The 19796-nt window shown below is 37.9% G+C and overlaps 1 protein-coding gene across 1 annotated transcript in view; it reads left to right on the plus strand.

Annotated features, from left to right (window-relative positions):
• VAPA (VAMP associated protein A) overlaps positions 1-17504 on the plus strand; it is a 32805-nt gene extending 15301 nt beyond the window's left edge. Inside the window, exons 2-6 of the mRNA XM_065753229.1 lie at positions 5020-5172; positions 12049-12152; positions 13578-13658; positions 15558-15734; positions 16694-17504. Coding sequence (XP_065609301.1) covers positions 5020-5172; positions 12049-12152; positions 13578-13658; positions 15558-15734; positions 16694-16852 — 674 coding nt within the window. The 3' untranslated portion in view covers positions 16853-17504. The remainder of the gene's footprint in view (positions 1-5019; positions 5173-12048; positions 12153-13577; positions 13659-15557; positions 15735-16693) is intronic.
• Positions 17505-19796: the final 2292 nt, after the last annotated feature.

Consider the following 19796-nt stretch of genomic DNA (forward strand, 5'->3'; position numbering starts at 1 on the left):
CTTGATAATATATGCAATCTATTCTTTTAACAGAGCTTTTTTTTTTATTGTTCTGATGCAACTCTTTACTTTTTAAAAGGGCAAAAAATCTCTGGAAGTACTTCTGTTTTTGATACTTATCTCAAATGTAGGAGCAAGGGGTTGAGACTGGGAAGAATCCAGTGTTGTTGTCCAGGCATGTAGAGATTAGGTTAGGGAAGTCAAAGCCCAAATGGAGTTGAGTTTGGGCAGGGATGTGAAGGCCAGCTAAAAGGGCTTCTGTAAGTGCACTGATGACAAAAGGGATGTACGTGCCTACTGCTGAAGGAGATGTGGGACCTGGTTACATAGGACATGTAGAAGGCTGAAGTTTTAGTACTTCACAGCTTTGCCTCAGGCTTCACTGGTAAAACTGGCCTTCTGGAATCTCATGTCCCAGAGACCAAGGAGAAAATCTGGAACAAGGAGAAGGCACCTGTGGTTGTAGAAGATCAGGTCAGGCAATAGGTAAGCCAGCTGGACCTACTTAAGTCTGTGAGCCCAGATAGAAAGGCACCCATAGTTGAGGACTGAGGGAGCTGGCAGGCGTTACTTTGAGGCCACTGTTTATAATCCTTAATTGTAGATGAGGAGAGAACAGTGGATACTTTCTGCCTGGACGTTTGTTGAGGATTTTGACACCACCTTTCATGAGATCCTTATAGAAAAGCTGTTGATGAATGAGTCTGGATGAGCAGATAGGAAGGTGGATAAGAAAGAGGCTGCTGGCTGGACCCAGGTGTCAGTGGTGCAAAGTCTTGGTGGAGGAGAGAGTAACTCACGGTGTACCACAGGGATCGATTCTGGGTTCAGTACCTTTTAACAACTTCATTGATGATCTGGATCATAGAGCAGGGTGCACCCTCAGTAAGTTTGTGGATGACTCAAAACTCTGATTGTGTTGCTATACAGAGGGACCTGGTCAGGCTGAAGAAATGGGCAGGTAGGGACCTCATGAAGTTCAGCAAGGGGAATTGCTGAGTTGCACGGCTTTGCAGGATTGGAGCTGGGGGTCCTGGTAGACATCAAGTTGAATGTGAGCCTTCAGTATACTCTTGCCACAAAGATGACCAGTGGTGTCCGAAGTACTGACTTTAGTTCCTTCTTCATGCATTAGTACTGAAGATGTTAAGTGCTGTAAATTATTTTTCTTTGCCCGCCCAACCTGACTTAATTACATGCAGAACAAAACTAGCCTGCCTGAGTTTGTTTTGGAAGAGATACCTTCATGTCTTCTGTGTACACTGAATGCTCCCAGATTTTGAAATGCAATGAAGCAGTTGTGGAAAAACACTGTCCCACTTTGAGCATGTCATAAAAATAATTTTTGAACTTAATACTGCAGCTTACCTGCTTTTAAGGAGGTTGGAACCTTTTTGCCAGTTTGTGTACTTCCTTACATATACTTGTGTTTTTTTGGGTATGATGATACATCACTTTAACGTGCCAGTTTACTGCTTAAATAAACTTCAGTTCCATGCATAAGATGAAGTACCTTTGGTGTGGAGTCAGCTGGGATGTTAGTTTCTTGAAGTTCGGTGTCTTAAAGAGAACGATTTACTTGCATTTAAGCTGTTTCATATAAACTGCTGTCCAACCTTTTCATTATGTGTACCCGTTTTTGCAGAGCTCTGTGAGTTAGCAGCTCTGAATTTATATAGTGGTGAATTCTTAGAAAATTTTAGAGGTAATGCTCTGTGATGGGGTCTTTGTATCTGTTACGGATAGGTCTTCTCATTTTGAATTGAACATCTAATAATCAAACCTGTCCCCTTCTAAAAAATGCTTTCAGTTCATTCGGGCTATACTGTCAACAAATAGATGCTGGCTGTAATCTCTGACCTTTCCCATAGTATTGTGAATGAGGAGGTTCCTTTCTGCTCTTTCTTCACACTCTAGAAAGGCATATTCATGTCATAATTTCCTCCCTTATGTTTGACTTTGTTCAGCATAAGGATGACTTGGTGCTCAGAAGACCTGAATTTAAAGAGAGAATACGACAACACTGATCCCAAACGACCTTTGTACAGATCCTTCTTGTCCAGTAATACATCATCTTTAGGTTCTACTGCAGTATAACTGGCAAGGTCGTGGCAAGACAGGAAACTTGGAACTGCATTTCAGCACTGAAAGCTGGCTGTGCAGAATCTGTGTCATTTCTTCCTGCTTGCTAGTTGCTGTAGTCCAAGGTATGTGGTTGCCAGAGGCAACCTCGGCGTTAATGTTGCGGCTGCTGCACAGTTAAGATTGCTGGAATGGAAATTCAGCGTATCATGTTTTTGGAGATCTCTAGTTTCTCTGAGTGTAGGCAGTGTCTGTCATTCCTTTCTAAGGCCATTTTAAGTTGAAAAGACAGGAAAAATCTTGGCATGAATTGTCACTTCACCTTTCACAACAGTTGGAATAACCTGGCACTCGCACAGTTTTTATTCTGGAAAGATGCTGTAACTGGTGTCTTGGCTGCATACTGCCAAATGGGTTTATAAACTCTCTTTTCCTTTTAAAATAACTCTGATTCCCAGGAGCTGTTAGATTTAAGTTACAGGTTTAAAAAGTAGTGGTGTTTTGTCATTGTACATCACAGTTATATCAGTATACGTTGAAGATCTTATTCTGGAAACAGTTGCAGATCCCAGCGTCTGTTGTTCTAACGTTCCCAGTTCTTCTCCCCTCCATTCTCTCAAGGAACTGATTTAAGGTCATGATTTAAGCTCATGCTTGGGCTGCTAGTGTCAACCAGTCATTTTTTTCCTGTTCCTGGAGTTAGTGGTATGCATGGTTGTGTGATTGGAAACTCCTGAATCCTCTTCTGCCGTCATGTGGTTTCTTATTTGAAGGATATACCATTCTAATTTAGAATATGATGCTCCTCAGGATGCTAGTGTTTTTTTTCTGACTTACATTCCTGTGTAAGGAAGGTCAACACCTATGCCTGTGCTCGAGATCTGTGCTGTCAGTAAACTAAATAGCTGGGTGCTGCAGGAACAGTGAAAGTTGGTCTTAATTTGTTCTTGTTTTCTGTCGGTATGGGAGTTCCTTATGAACTGTTTATTAAATCTGGTGGTTTTGAGTCTTGAGAGGGTTTATATAGTTTTTATAGAGCTTGTCTAGAGTTACAATTAACAATCCAACAAAATGAAAGGGGAAAAAAGAACCAACACAAAAAAGCCTAGCCAAATTTGAGGCGTATGCTGCTGAGCACTGCAAAGGCACTGCCTGCATGGCTATAAATAAAACTGAGAATTATGTCCTTAATAATGTTTATACAGCTCAAAAAAGAAATGGTTGGTCTTCTCTGAGTGTATCACCAGTCTCAGAGGATTATTCAGATACCTGATTTTACTTCAGCTTGTGCTGTGGGTTATGGAAGTTATTTTTAGATGAGACTCTATAAGCAAATGCAACTGGATCCTGCTAGAGCTGTCAAGGGGCAAGTGGCAGGAAACTTTGAAGTCGTTGTATAAACCTTCCTCATGGGTCCTATGCCAAGTTTGGATAGATTAAGAGGGTGATTATTTTCTTCTACCATATAAAGCCAGACTAGAAATGAATTTTTCAGTCAAGTAATACCAATTAGGTCCTATTTTCTCAAAAAAAAAAAAAAAAGTCTTGAATTTTAACTGGTTCATGTGTGTTTTCAATTATGTCTCACTATTCTGCTTAGTCCCAGTTTTAGTCTTCATTGATTTGTATCCCATTGTTTTATATCAAGGCTGTGTTTAGTACTCTTCAAAAATCAAGGATTTGAACTGAAAGAGGGTTATCAACATGCAAACTTTGGTCAGATAGTGAGCCCTCTAGTGTAATGACAGGCTTCTCCAGTCATAGTTCCACTTAGTTCAGAATAGTCCTGAGACCTCTGTGGAATACTGTGTCTGAAAGAGAATTGACTTTTATTACCTTGTACAATTGGTGGTTTTGTTGTACCTCACAACTTGGATTAAAAAAGTATATTTATAATCCTATGTAATAGAGTTTTTTTTTTTTAATGGAATAGTAGTTATTGCAACCTCGATGGTGAAATGACTACATTTTGTAGCAATTACTTTCTAAAGAATAGTCAAGAGGCTTCTTGAAAGTTAATGTGCACATGAAATAGTATTGAATAAATTTCACGTTCATTTGGAATTTCATTTTCCAAGTTATATTCCTTTAGCGCCTGTGCATTCATGCTTTCAGATGATGGGCACCACTCAGAACACTGAACCTTTACTGCTGTTACTGTATGGCATCAAATGGAGGTGATTTCTTCTGGAAGAAGAGCTTTTACAGCTTAATATTGAAATTATGCCGCTGTTGTGCAGTTCAAGTGCAGAGTCAATTCTTATCTTGATGGTTAAACACAGCCAACATACTGCATCGGATAGGTGAATCTGGCAATTAGTTTCTTTTCTGTGAATTCGTTAGAGTATATGACTAAACAGAATATCATCTTCCTTGCCTGCTCTGAATTTAAATAATGAGGTTTGTGTGCTCCTGTCAAGTCTGTAGGAGCTCAGAAATCTAACAGAAATTGAAATGTCAAGTGCAGTTAGTCTGTTCCAGTATCTTAGTGTTTACTGTCTTTGGAACTCTTCCAAACATTTAAAGTACATGTTGTCTCTATCCCTATGGAAAAATCCAGCAAAACTTAGTTTAGCATTTCACCATTACCTTCCAGGTACTTAAAATGTTAAGAATGCTTTGATAAAATTAACACGACTCCTCTGTTTAAAAAGAATCTGTCTATATATGTATATATGAACTTCTTTCACCAGCAGCTTGAGTCAATTATACAATTATTTTCTTCATTGCTTTAATTTATATTATTGTAACTTAGATTGTAGAGTATGCTTTGTGTGTAATGGTTTACTTGCTTAACAGGTGTATGATTTAACCAGTTCTTAGAAACTTATCACCCTCAGATTACGTTAATTTAAAGAGCAATTTGCACTGTATAAGCTGGTTTCCTTTCCACAGATACATGCATATTTAAAGAAAAGCTTTTTTTTTTTTCTTCAGGTCCCTTTACAGATGTAGTAACCACAAATCTTAAGCTACGAAATCCATCAGATAGAAAAGTATGCTTCAAAGTGAAGACCACAGCGCCTCGTCGATATTGCGTGAGGCCAAACAGTGGAATTATTGACCCGGGATCATCTGTAATTGTTTCAGGTAAAATCAAATAGTTGTAGGTTGTATGCTTTTTAGACTTGCTTTAATCAAGCTCTCCAGTGGTGATCTTAGAGGCTGTTGCGAGTATGCCAGCTTTTCAAAACGACTGCTTAAAAATAAACCTGTTTCCCTTCCTTAGCGCAGATATTGTCTTGTTGGTGTAGATCTTCAGTGATGTATGAAAATGCTCTCTGCCAGAAATATTTGCCATTTGTTTTATTTACCTGCAGCTTTCTGTGTGTAAGGGAGGGAAGAAAGTTGGAAAGTTGACAGTGACATTAACAATATCTTTGCTTCAAACTACTGTATTCGTGTTTGTATCTTGAAGTGGGACATTATTTGACCGCTCTGATGTGTTTTGAGTTTAATACTCAACGGTTCATTGCATTAAAAAGAAACCCAAAACATTCACAGCTGTGGAACAGTTGATTTTATAGTAGCGATTCCTGTTGCCTTTCATAGAAGAGTTGTGTGTGTTAAATAGTGTACATGAAGGGGCAGTCATGAAATTGCTTTTTAAAAAGATTTTTTTTTCCTGTTATTTTTGGTAGAGCTGTTCTGTAGCCCTAAGATTTGAAAAATTTAGCCTTTGAGAGACTGTAGAGATGCTTCCTTAATCTCTTTTTCTTTGGTGATGATTTAAAAAAGGATCCTTACTACTCAACATTGTGAACCTTGACGCCACACGATATTTTCATTTTTTCCCCATGAAGATCTGTCTAGGTTTGGCTTACATACTTAATTCTGACTGTTACCAGTATTTTGATAGTTGGACATATAGTGGTCTAAATCAGTGTGAGATTGAACTCTCATTCTCAAAATGAACAGAGAGTAGGTATTGTCCTTGTGACTTGGTAAAGGATTTTGGTAGATTGCTCTCCCAATTGTAGTGAGTTAGTAATTTTCTGAGTAAGAGGATTTTCAAATCAATGGCTGTAAGAGGAGAGAAGGAATGTAGAGCCATCATATTACCCAGCTTGGAAAGAAAGAAATCTCCTTGAGATGGTCTTGTAGGTTGTAGAGATAAAGGTATAAGCTCCTAGATCTCATATGTCTAGAAAGCTGATTTTTGTAGCAGCTCTGAAAAGCTACAGTAAAGCCAAAAGGAAACACAGCTCAATCCTCAGAGCTTTTCAGATTCATAACTGTCCTGTTATATCCTTGGGGAAGTATAAAAGCATCTGTGGAGCTAGATTCAGGTGTATGATCAAAAATTGCAGGTGTAACTCAGGAAAACTTTAAATTTTGATCGGTTGAAAGGTTAAGAGTAACTTTCCTTGTAGCAGAGTCATCAGTTTTCCAGTCTAATATCAATGATCTGTAGAAAGTGACATTTTAAAACTGAAGTGTTGCCATGGACAGTTTGGTATTTTGTGGATAAAAGATTGTTTTACTGAGAAGACTGTTTCAAAATTTGGATGGGCAAAAGCTTACTTTATTTTCCTTCTTAAATTTGACTCAAAGCCATTTGTCTCAATTACGTATTTGATTGCAAGACTACTGATTGCCATCTGGTATCAAGCTTTTTTTTTTCTGTGATTCTGCAATATCTCATGATTTCATAGTTCTGTGTCATAGTTACAGCCTGCCTAGGCAAGCTCCTCATTCTTGGAGATGTCAGAGGCCAAGTTGGTTGGGGTTTGTGGCAGCCTGGTCCAGTGGAAAGTACTGTCTCTCACAGCAGGGAAGTTGGAATTGGGTTGTCTTTAAGATCCCTTCCAACTCAAATCTTTTCATTATTCTGAGTCATCCTTTTAATTCTTTCAATCTTTCAGTCTTTGAATGTCCTTTTGGAAAAAAGAAACTGCTGTATGTGTTTCAAATATTTCATCTTCAGGTTGACCGAGAAAGGGAAACAGTATCATGATAGAACATCAGAGCTGATTGATTTCATGTTTTGCATCTTTGTGAATGCTGTTTTTCCTGTGTTACAGGAGTCTTGAGCAGTTATTCAGCTTCAGTAACTCCAATATGCAGATATTAGTAGTGGCTACTTTTCAGAATTAAGGCTTTTTTTACTGCTGTTTTTTTGTTTGTTGTTGTGTTTTGTTGTTACGCATGTAATTTCTTTTGGGTCACTTGGTGGGCCAAGTGCACAGATAGTTTTTTCTAGTGACCCACTTTATCTCATGCATCTCTCTACTAAATATTTTCTGTGCTGATTCATTGTTCATATCATTAAAATAGATTTCTCTCAGATTGTTGGGCAGAGAGAACTGGAATACCAGGGACTGAAGCTCCGCATTCAAAACTAAATGTTGACAGTGTTAGCTGACTTTAGCCTGTATAAATACATGAACTGATTAGGAGTCAAGGTGGTTTTGAAATATATTATTGGAAATACGATTTAAAAGTTATTTTAATGAAGTTTATGGACGTTTTGTGTATCACTCAATTGAGGATGAGTCGGTAACCATTTTCTACAACATATATATGTTTTTCCAGAACAACTCAGTCATTGAGACCTACTTCTCTTTACTGTTGATCTGAATGACTTTTCGTTTACTTTGATGAGCAAAATTATCTGTTTATTATTTTATCACCTATATTAGTTCACTTTCTGTTGAGTTTTCTTTCCAGGTTATAGAATGTAATTGTTTTTCCTTCACAGCTTGTTACTGTTACTCATTGCTGTTCTTCCTTTTGGTATTCAGACTCATTTAAGATATACTTTGTGGAAATAGGGCCCTCCAATATAAGAAACATTAGTATGTTACTAACAAGAGGCTTGCTTTGTTACTATTTGTTGTTAATTCTGCTAGAGCTGATACTAGATATTAGCTGATACTAGCTGCTCCTAGAGCTGAACTGTTTGTGGATTTCAAGAATGTGCTGAAAACTGCACCTTCACATATTCATAAGGTTTTCCATGATTATTCAAAGCCTAACATAGCTTTTAATAGTTCTTTGAATTAATGGATTCTTTCTTTGCTGGCTTTCAATTCGGTCGTGCTTTCAGCTATTACCTAGTGGTCAAAGAGTACAAAGTTATTTAACTAGCTGTCCAAGGATTTTAGATGGTAGAAACCTGGTGTTGCCATTTTTCAAGGTATTTCATCTTTTCCCTTGGTGCAGGGAAGAATACTACATGTTCTCTCTAGTCTGTTGATAGAAAAAGAGTCTTAGAGATAAATTACTGTAGCATCCATATTTGAAAGAAGCCTTTTGTTTAGTCATTTACATTTTGGACCAAAGTAAGGCCAGTGATAGAGGCTCTCTGACTTAAAACCCTTCAAAATAGGATAGTTTGAAAACATATCAAATGCTCCAGTTCCTTTAACTGCTTTATTTTAATTCCGATTGCTAGATAGAGTGATAGATTATTTAATTATCCTTTGATTATACTGTATGTAGCATTCAACAGAGAAAAATATCAAATAACCACTCAGCAGCAAGCATCTGCAACATGTAACCAGTACGTAGGGCCTAAAATTAGGTGGCAGTATGATTAAATTTAGAAGTAACTTTTCATATGGACTAGTGAATTTGGAGGGAGAAAGTTAATCATTTTGATATTGTGCTTTCTGTTTTATAAACTTCTACAATTCAGTTCGACTGTGAAGAATTTGCTTTATGTGAGAGCAAGGGTATTGAACAGTTCATCCAGTGAAGATTTAGAATTGTGGGAAATACAGTTTCCAACATAAGTTCATAAGTTCATAAGGTTGGAAAGGACCTATAAGATCATCTAGTCCAACCATCCTCCTATCACTATCTCAACCCAACTACTAAATTAAGTCCTTTAGCACCTCATCTAAACGCTTCTTGAACAGCGCTAGGGATGGTGCCTCAACCACCTCCCTAGGCAGGCCATTCCAGTGCCTGACCACTCTTTCAGAAAAGAAATGCTTCCTCAGGTCTAATCTAAATCTTCCCCGGCGCAACTTGTGGCCATTCCCTCTCGTCCTGTCATTACTTATCAGGGAGAAGAGGCCTACCCCCTCCTCACCACAACCCCCCTTCAGGAAGTGGTAGAGTGCAATAAGGTCTCCTCTGAGCCTCCTCTTCTCCAGACTGAACAATCCCAGCTCCCTCAGCCGCTCCTCATAAGACTTGTGCTCCAGACCCCTCACCAGTTTTGTTGCCCTTCTCTGAACACGCTCCAGGGCCTCAATGTCCTTCTTGTAGTGAGGGGCCCAAAACTGAACACAGTACTCGAGGTGCGGCCGTACCAGAGCTGAGTACAGGGGGATGATCACCTCCCTGCTCCTGCTGGCTACACTATTTCTAATACAGGCCAGGATGCTGTTGGCCTTCTTGGCCACCTGGGCACACTGCCGCCGGCTCATGTTGAGCCGAGCATCAACCAACACCCCCAGGTCCTTTTCCTCTCTACATTCTTCAAGCCATTCTGCCCCAAGCCTATAGCACTGCATGGGGTTATTGTGGCCAAAGTGCAGGACCCGGCACTTGGTCTTATTGAACCTCATCCCATTTTGCTCAGCCCAGCTGTTCAGCCTATCCAAATCCCTCTGAAGGGCCTCCCTACCCTCAGGCAGTTTGACACATCCTCCCAGCTTTGTGTCATCTGCAAACTTACTGAGCGTACACTCAATTCCCTCGTCTAGGTCATCAATAAAGATATTAAACAAGATGGGCCCCAAAACTGACCCTTGGGGGACACCACTCATAACAGGACGCCAGCTGGACTTAACTCCATTAACCACTACCCTCTGGGCACGGCCCTCCAGCCAGTTCTCCACCCAGAGAAGAGTGAACCTGTCCACACCACGGGCTGCCAGTTTCCTTAGGAGAATACTGTGGGAGACCGTGTCAAAGGCCTTGCTGAAGTCCAGGTAGACTACATCAACAGCCTTTCCCTCATCTACCTGTCTGGTCACCCAGTCATAGAAGGAGATGAGGTTGGACAAGCACGACCTGCCCCTGGTGAACCCGTGCTGGCTGGGTCTGATCCCTTTATTGCCATGCACGTGTCGTGTGATCTCCCTCAAGATCAATTCAATTATAACACTATTGAAATCTTCTGAACTTCTTGAGAACATATGGGGAGCTTGTTCAGAATGTACAGTGTGTTTTTCTAGCTAAATGGATATTTCTGCTCTAGCTTTTTCATTGCTGTAAAATAGCTAACAGCACAGATTCCTGTTGATAGGGCTCCATAATTCATTTTATCTGAAATTACATTTCTCTTCGTTTTACATAAAGATGCACTAAACTTGAATTTACTTTCAGTGAAACGCCAAGTGTGTGTGCACTGTCAAATAATTTCTCTTTACAGTTCACTTGGATTCATCATTCTCTGGTAGAAAGTTGGAAGTGTGTGCATATGTGTGCACGCGTTTACAGGTGCTTAAACATTTTCTTGTCCTGGACTTCTGCCTGGATTGAGTCAAGTAATTCTCTTTCATGATCCACTCTGTGAAGGTAGAACAGAAGTAGACTGTGCTGGCCATGTTCTGTTCGCTAGTCCTCCAGTGCTACTATGGCAAAGCTTGTGAGTTCAGATATTTGTGCAAATCTTTACACTGTGCCCATTACACTGGTGGATAAGCAAGTGTATGCTATAACGTTTTACTCTCCTTGTCTGTGTTATAGACATGTGTTTTTCAGTCACTTTGAACTAAAGAAACCACAAAAATAATGAAACCAGAGTGACCTGACAACCACTCTTGCCTGTTTTTTTTTTTTTTTTTAACCACCATCACTAACAGAAAACCAGCCTCTTAATGGCTTTGTACAGTTTGGATGGATGAAGATTCTGTACTCCTGTAATTAAATCATTCCTTTAAAAATATTCAGTAATATAGTAATAATGGAGATTATGGTATTGTTATGTTGATGTTATTTATTTTTCCATTGAATTTATGTATACTTCAAACTAAAAACTTTGAAATGGAAGTTTTCCTTCTTGACCGACAGGATTTTCAGCTTCAGAAAGCAGTCATTCAGAAATTGTCCTGTCACAAAAGTATCCCTTCTTGCATAATCTGTCTCTGGTACTTGTAGCACAAACTGTTTTGTGTCAAAAATGTCTGGTTTTATTCAGGAAGGTGATTGCTTTTTTTTTATATATAATTTGCATTAGTTTATGTTGAAAGCTGAAGATGTGGAGGTAAAATGCATCAGGTAGAATACAAAGAGCAGGTATTCAGTGTTTAATGTTTCACTTAAACTGCCTTTGCAGAGAGCTTGGTTTTGAATTCCATTCCACCTTCTCCACTGGTAAAATATAGAATTCAAATGGATACGTGGATTGTGAGTACCTTTAGGCAAACGTTAGCTGTTATGAAGGACTTAAGGACAAGAATGTCAAACCCTGAATAGAATGTGTTCTGTAGTTATTCTCTAATCACTTTATCTTTTTAAGAACTGACTTTGAAACTTTTCTGCAGTGAACTGTTAAAGCCCTTGATGGCATTACTTCTTTTAATAATTGTGGTTTGAATGAAGTATTTTAGTAGTTTTCTTGTAGCTTAGACTAGTATGCCTTAGAAGTTGAGCTTCTCCTATTGGTTGGTGGTCAGCCTAATATACGTTCTCTTCCCTTTCTCCCTTGGGTTGATGTTGTGAAGTTTGCCAGAGCTCTTTTACCTTTGCATTCTCTCATTCACAAAGTGTGATTATTCCAAAGAAAAATCCTGAGGTGTTTGTTGGCTGTCTTACAGGGTGTATTTGTTCTTACTTGTACATTAAATGTTCTCTTGCTATAGTAGCTGTAGAAACAATCTTTAAAGCTACACTGTTAAAGTGTTTCCTCTCATTACTTGTTGCTACAGTGTATATCTACAGTGTTTCCAATGCTGCCTTCACACCTCAACTTTGTGTCTGTTCAGTGAGAACATGTGAAGTATATAGCGTTTTTTTTCCAGTGATGCGATCACATAGTTAAATGTTTTATTTTATTCTTTTGCACAGTAATGCTGCAGCCTTTTGACTATGACCCAAATGAGAAAAGTAAACACAAGTTTATGGTACAAACAATCTACGCACCGCCAAATATTTCAGATATGGAGGCAGTGGTAAGTAAAAATGGGGTAGAATGACTAGATTGGATTTTTTTTTTAATCAGTCTTAGGTTTAAGTGAATCATGTTTACAAACTGCTGTATTTTTGGAAAATTGAATTTTCTGAACAATGATGATTTCCACAAGCTCAGTTCTCAGAATGTGCCTATTGGACTGATTGAACCAAAGTAGTGTAAATTAAAGGTAAGGTCTTTTCAGTGTTAAGTTACTGTCATGCTGTATCTGAACTGCAGCTCATTGAGAGGGAATAAACAGGTTGTATTTGAAGGAATCAAGGGTATATGCAAGCAGCAGGCCTGAAAGTTGTGTGAAATGGGTGCATTTGGACTAAGAAGTGTTTGTCTGAAAAGTTGAGTGGTGTTCTAAAGAACTGAAACATTGAAGGAGTACTGTCTCTCTCAAAGACATCAAGTGGCTATATGGGCTAAATGCAGCACAAATGATAGGTTTATTTTCTGTATTAATAGAACTAGCTGTATATTCAGCTTTTGGGTGGCACTGGCCTGATGAAAGATCCAGAAATAAGAGATTTATGTTTATGCTTGTTAGTTCAGAAGGACACCTTAGAAGTGATTGGAAGGTTAGCTCTCAGTTGTGAGAACGTTTGCTTTTAGAGCATACATGGGCTCCCAAAAGCATATATATTACAGTCCAGGGGAATGGTGCACAATCTTCTGTTCTAAATGTTCAAGTGATGATTCACCCAGTTCCATGTTCACTGAAGGTGGAGGAGGAGAGGGTGAACAAAGATCAGAAGGTTTATGAATCACTAAAATCCACTAAACCTCTGCAGACTTAGGCCCTCTTCCCTTACGTATGAAGGCAAAGATTATTGTGGCATTTCTCTCCACTGGAAACGGCGGAAAAGTTTTCATTAAGCTTTTGAGACATGTAGCTACAAAAATAACATCTCTTCTCCTTGTTGTCAGAAAATCAGTAATTTTAGTTAGGAGTTAGTGCACCATTAATGCCAATGACAAAAGAGAATTAAAGAAATTCATTCTAGAGCTAAGTATAAAAGTGTCTTTCAATAATTTATTTAAAATAGGTGCTTTCAAGATGGAATGTCAGGAGCAGATGCACTGAGTGGTGATAGACTGCCTCAAATGGTACTCTGTTTCTGATTGTGTGTTGGAAACCGCTCTGCTGTCCTTCTTGCTGTGCCCTACAAGTCCATCTTGACTTTCAGTTCACTTGATTCCATTTCCAAACTCCAGTTTAACCATGTCTAGCTTTCAGTACTTTCGTAGTAGTCAGAGGTGGACAAAAAACTGCTCAAAAGCAAATCTGAAAACTTCAGCTAGGGTAAAGATAGTATTCAGCTTCGTAAGAGTTAGAGGGAAGTTCAAAGGGCAAGGTTATGAACTGTTCAGATTTTTGTGTGACTGGCTTATTAAATGACTATATTACTACTTCTAGTGGAAAGAAGCAAAACCTGATGAGTTAATGGACTCCAAATTGAGATGTGTGTTTGAAATGCCCAACGAAAATGATAAACTGGTAAGTAAGAAAAGAGTAAAAAAAAAAAAAACAAACCCATCATACACTGACTGTTAGGATCCTACAGAAAATGGTTTGAAACATTTTTAAAGCGATTTGATTTGTTGGTTAAGTGGATTGTTGGAATCTCTACTAAATTAAATGGAAAGGAGGACTGGGCCTCACGTTTTTTAACTATTTACAGGGTGAATTACATTAAATTTCAGGTTGATATTCTTAGTGCATGGTTTGCAAACAAATCAGTGTTGGCTTCTACTGCATGTAATTTACCATGGTACCATATTTCAAACTGCTTATACTAATGGAAAAAAAATATCCTTTCATTATTCTTATTACTGAATTACTTTAGCGTTATATTGCTGACAGATAAAAACTGAGTCTTCAGTACTGTGAGAAGCAAATTGAATCATTTGCTTTTTAAAGTATTAAACACTTTTCAGTTTTAAAAATTCTCTTTCTAATTCATCTGAATGAGGAAAGGAAGTACAGTTTACAAATTAATATGTGCTCTGGGAGCTGTAAGTGCATCATTTAAGGTAGTGGTACAGACAGATAATCCAGATGAAAAAGACTGCTGTAACCTCTTACATGCTTCTGACTTCAAACAAAATGAGTTCTATTTGTATAGGAGATGACAATTTCATGTATGTGGACTGAAGATGTCTGTTTTGTCATTATTTGGAGTAATAGTTAACTGTCACATATCCAGCTTTTTGGAATATGACTGAAATTCTTACATGTCAATGTTTTCTTACCCTCATTCTTCTGATTTATGGAATCTTTATACTGTAGATTCCTACTTACCCTTTAATTTTTGGTTTTTTTTTTTTTTTTTGGTGCTGCTTTTAACATTGTGAGGTAGAATGCTGAAGCAGGATTTCTGTTAATGACTTTATTCACTTCATGGCTTTGGCTTTTCATTAATACTGTCCAGTTTGTACTGTAGGTGTGTTGAGGGAAAGTCGTGTTTTTTGGTAAAGGATAACTGAAGGTGCAGACTTCTATTTAGCTGTGCGAGTTGCCTGTGTGTGCGTCTTACTGAATAACACCTTAGATATAACTAAGTAGTGCTAAATATGTTTACGCATTTTATTTAATGTGATACCTTCATATTATAGACTGCACATAATTATATTTTTCTGAGTAGCAGCATTAGGTTACAAAACCTAATGTTTTAGCAGTTGGTTTAGTCACTCAAGCCTCTGCCAAGACCTGAGGGTAAGGCTTACATGCCACCTCAGGGGTATACTTTCACCAGGATGCAAGTGCTTCACCCCGGTTGGCTGCCACGTTCTTCAGTTGCTTACCAGTCCCAGCCAGGAGATTGATGTAGAGGAACCAGTCAGGGAGGTTAGAAAGCAGAGGAAGGTTTGCTTAAGGAGGTACATCTATCAAAGGAAGGAACTCAATTTAGCTAGTGAACCAAAAAGGCAGAAGAAGCTCTAAGTCCTTCTCTGCTTACTCATGGTAAAAATAGGTTGGTCTTTTAAAATCTAGTTAGGAGTACCTATGTAGAGTAGCTGGAGTGTCTCTTAAGCTACCAATGGTTGCATTGCAAAAGATTCAGAAGGCAAGTAGATGACGTCCGTTATTTTCCTACCAAGTTCAAATGTTGTTTGGTGCATTTTATGTTACTGTATTACCTTTTTGGTGCCTGCTGAGTCAGTGTTATGCAGCTTAAGTGTTCAGTTTAGTTTCAGTGGCGTTTAGTACAAAATGCAAACAGTTCATTCTTGCTTTTTAACAATTTGCTAATCACAACTTATGACAGAAGTCTCTTGTTTAGAGTACTGTAAATGTAACTGTCTATATTAGTAGGTGGATTGTGTTTCATTTTTAAGCTGTGGATAATTTTTCTCTAGGTAAGTAAAATTCTCAAGTCATTCTTAATATTTGTAGAACGATATAGATGCGAGCAAACCCGCTCCAGTACAGAATACATCTAAGCAGGATGGACCCATGCCAAAACCACATAGTGTTTCACTTAATGATACTGAAACGAGGAAGCTAGTGGAAGAGTGCAAAAGACTTCAGGCAGAGGTTATGAAGCTGTCAGAAGAAAATCGGCACCTGAGGGTAAGTTCGGTTTCCTTGTTTATATTGGTTCCGTGCTTCTTGATTGAGGAGTCTGGTTTGTAATTAGGCTTAGAAATGTTTATTCCGGAATTAGGTACAGTTGTTGGAACGTTGAGATTGATTTGCAATGTAATTTTACTGTTCCGTGTACTTTATACGTCTCTGTGATTGAGACTTCAGGATCGTCTTGAATGAGAAACTGAAGCTACACCATTTTCTTTAACAAAATGCAGTAAATATAGGCCCGGTTAAGCTGGTAGTATTTACTTTTACATCTCAGATTTCAACTTATTAGCTTTTAATACAAGTGTTTTATTATTCATTCTTAAGAATGAGTAAATGAGATCCAAATCAGTAACGCAGCAGCTCAGATTATTAATGAATAAGAGCAACTGATTGGCCAGAGGAGGTAAGCAAACATTGCTTTCCAGTACCTTTTTGTAAAGGTGCTCCTTCAGTAACTTGTAACTAATTGATAGGTGACTTTGTGACTTTTCTGTGTATTTGGTTTTGGGTATCTGAAGATGTCATATGCAATTGTAGCCTTGTAATGATTTCTAAAATAATGATGTTTCGTTACGTGCCATTCTGCTGTCATTTGAATGCTTGGAGAATTAGAGTACAAAATAGATGTTTCTCTTTGACAATAAGGAATTACCACTATATCATTCTTATGTGGTAAGTAAAAGTAGGATCCTTTGTTTTGCCTGCCAAGAATTTTAGAATCTTTCTTAAGCAGAGCACGAGCAAACTTGTCAATTACCTCTCTGTGTTTGAAATGTCATTGTTTGCTCTGTGAGTTTAGTGTGCTATATTACTTTTCAAATTACTTTCTTTATATAAATGTTAAGCAGTAAATTTGACCTTTGAGTTAGGTTATATAAAATTGTTCAAAAGATGTTTTTGTATACATACATATATATTTTTTTCATCTCTGTGTATTTTTCTTCTCCCATCAGGATGAAGGTGTGAGGCTCAGAAAGGTAGCACACTCGGATAAATCTGGATCACCCACAGCTTTGGCCCTCAGAGATAATGGCTCTAATTCTCTTCCATCACTTCTTGTTGTAATTGCAGCCATTTTCATTGGATTCTTTCTAGGGAAATTCATCTTGTAGAAAGAATGAGTGAGAGAAGCATGCAAAATGCAGCTTCTGTTTTTTTTGTTTTGTTTTGTTTTTTTGTTTTTTTTCTTGGCCAGAAAAAGGTTTGTTTACCTACCACTTCATTGGTAGTATGGCCCAAGTGACCATTTCTGTGTACAGCATCATAACAGGCTTTGCCTTTAATGATCTCTCACGGTTAGAAAACACAATCTAAAAAGACAAACTGTTCGGCTACTGGACAAAATTGTACATTCAGTCATTAATAGCAGGTGTCAGTTGCACAGTCAGTCCTTTATGGAAATTCATAAATAAAGAATTGTTCTTTCTTTCTGTGGTTTTAATAAGAGTTCAAAAATTGTTCAGAGTCTTGTAAATGTTATTTTAATAATCCTTTAAAATTTTATCTGTTGCTGTTACCTCTTGAAAAATGATTTATTAGATTGCTAATCCCACTCATTCAGGAACATGACAAGAGGTATGCTGGGGGAAATGGTGCCTCTTACTGTGTAAATTTTCTCCTTACCTTACTTTGCTAATATCATGGCAGAATTTCTTTCTTATCCCTTGTGAGGCATTGTTGAGAGTTCTTCATCCTTACAATCCTGTCCCATAATATTTAACATTACAAAAGAAATAAAATTGTTAACAGATTTTCTGCTGGGTAGCCTGTTTGTGTGTGTCATACTTCTAGAAGGGGATTCATAACAAGTTCGTTGTTCATGGCAATTTGCTACTTGTAACAAATTTGGAAGTCTGCTTAAGTCTCTGGCTTAGACTGTTGTAATTGAAGCTTGGGAAGAGGAAAAAAAGAAAGAAAAAAGGGTCTCCATTCTGTTTGTTTAAAAAAAAAAAAAGTTTATGGCTGCTTTCAGTTACAGAGAGGATAATTATCAAACTTGTCCTGGGACAGAATAATTTGGATATCCAGCAGGTACAAATACCAGGCATGAATGTTATCAGTATATCAACAATTTGCTTGCAGTGTGCAAGAGTGTAATAATCAACCTTCTGCTCCATCCTTGGATTTTTTGGGTGTCTTCCAGGAGTCAACATTACTCTCTTTTGATTTCATAAGGGTGCTTAATTCAAATGTACCAACTTACTGGGTTTGTAATTCCATTTTAGTAGATAATCAGAAATGTAATTTGGATGATTCAGATACCCATAATGAATTCCATGATGCAGAAGAGTTGGTATTTGCCGAGTGAGCCTCAGTTGCTCACTTCTTGAAAACAAGTCATTTTATGCAACTCTTGGCAGACTTACTCGTGTTAACCGTGTGTAGCTACGTTTTAAAGAATGCATTTTGGGGTCTAAAATGCTTCCCTGCACTTAATCTTAAGTCTTGCCTCATCTTCACATATGTCCTCAAACAGTCAGTAGTAATGGAACGAAATAGCTGTACTTAACTAAGCATATTGCAGTAGAGGGAATTACTTGTAAACTGAAGAATTATGGAGGGGATGTACTCCTGTAAGTGAAATTCTGTATGCTTCTGGACAGCTCGACTTGATGTGGTGCAGCTAAGTGTGTTAGACCTTGGTACATGCACACGTTACGTAGCTGAGAAAAATGTTCTAGAGAAGATGTATGTTATCTTGGTTGCCTTTGATTTCTAGTGCTTTTTTTTTTTTTAAGAAAACTATAATTACGTCATGTTCTGTCATTGCTGTCTGTGATAAACTTTTTATAAAATCTTGCATATGTGCAAGGAAGATGATGAAGAAAATACAAATACTGTTTATCTTTTCACTTAAGCATGCAAGCACAGATGTTTCCAATTACATGTTCCAGCATCTGCATTCAAGTCGCCTTCCATCCCAGTGACTGGAAACGCTGTTAAGGTCTTAATTATTTTGGTTCTGCTGGTTTGAAATAGTGTAATTCTCCAGGTTTTTTTTTCTTTTTTCTTTAAATAGAACATTAATGCATCAGACTTCCATAACCTGTTCCAAACTAAGTGTGCTGAACGTAACGAAGGCAATAAGCATGCAGGATGTAGTTTTCCTGAGACAGAGCATAGAAGGAAAAAAAACATTCCCTGGAGATCTCAAAATATTTACAGCATAACGTGTAGAGGTTTTCAAAAGTAGCTTTCAGGACTTAAGAGCAGAAAAAGGAGTCCCCGCTCAGTGCAGCCAACTGAGGTTTTGAGGTTTTGATGTCTGGCAGCAGTAATGAGGTTAAAAACAATGATAGAATAAGATGGAAATGAATTATTTTCTAAGTTCAAAACTGGTGGTCATAGAACCTGGTCATGGTTTGAGTAATGTCTTCAAAGTGAAAGTGTGCTGCAGTCTCATAACCAGTGTACTTGCTGATGGTATAAGGAGACTGTCTTGGTTTCCAGTAATCCCTTCATAGCTGTATATAAAATGTAATGCTGAAACTATTTTGCTCTCAGGAGTCACTTTGGATGAGATCAACTGTATTCGGTGAATTATGTAATATGGATTAAATTGTTTGTGTTTGTTCCTGAAATGGTTAGAACTTTTTGCTTTGTCTGCCTGCTTACTTGTGTATGTAAGCATGGGGAAATAGCCTCTGCTGCTTCTAATGATAAGATCAGGTGACAGTGCCCGTGAAGTCATGTGAGGCTAAATATGCAACTTCAGTTCAATATACCACAGAAGTCCCATTTTGGCTTTTCAGAAGGACAAGATGGAGCAAGTATACATTAAAGTAGTATTTAAAGCTTTTCTGAACTTACCACTTTACAGAAGGGTAATGTGATTATTCAGGTGAAGAAAAAGCCTTGTTAAATAGAAAATAGAACTTCTGTAGTAAATCTGGGCACCAAATTTAATCCACATTAAAAAAAAAGAAAGTGTACATGTATGAAGTTCATTTTAAAAAAGTTATTTGCATCAATGCACAATTTATTTGTGCAATTCTACTCATTCTTTAAAAGCTGTTAGACTTTTACGGTCCGTTGTTCAGGCTTGCATGTTTTCTG

The sequence above is a fragment of the Cyrtonyx montezumae genome, unplaced genomic scaffold (assembly GCF_038088225.1).
Source record: "Cyrtonyx montezumae isolate F1298 unplaced genomic scaffold, pur_monq_1.0 scaffold_8, whole genome shotgun sequence".
Taxonomy (NCBI): Eukaryota; Metazoa; Chordata; class Aves; order Galliformes; family Odontophoridae; genus Cyrtonyx; species Cyrtonyx montezumae.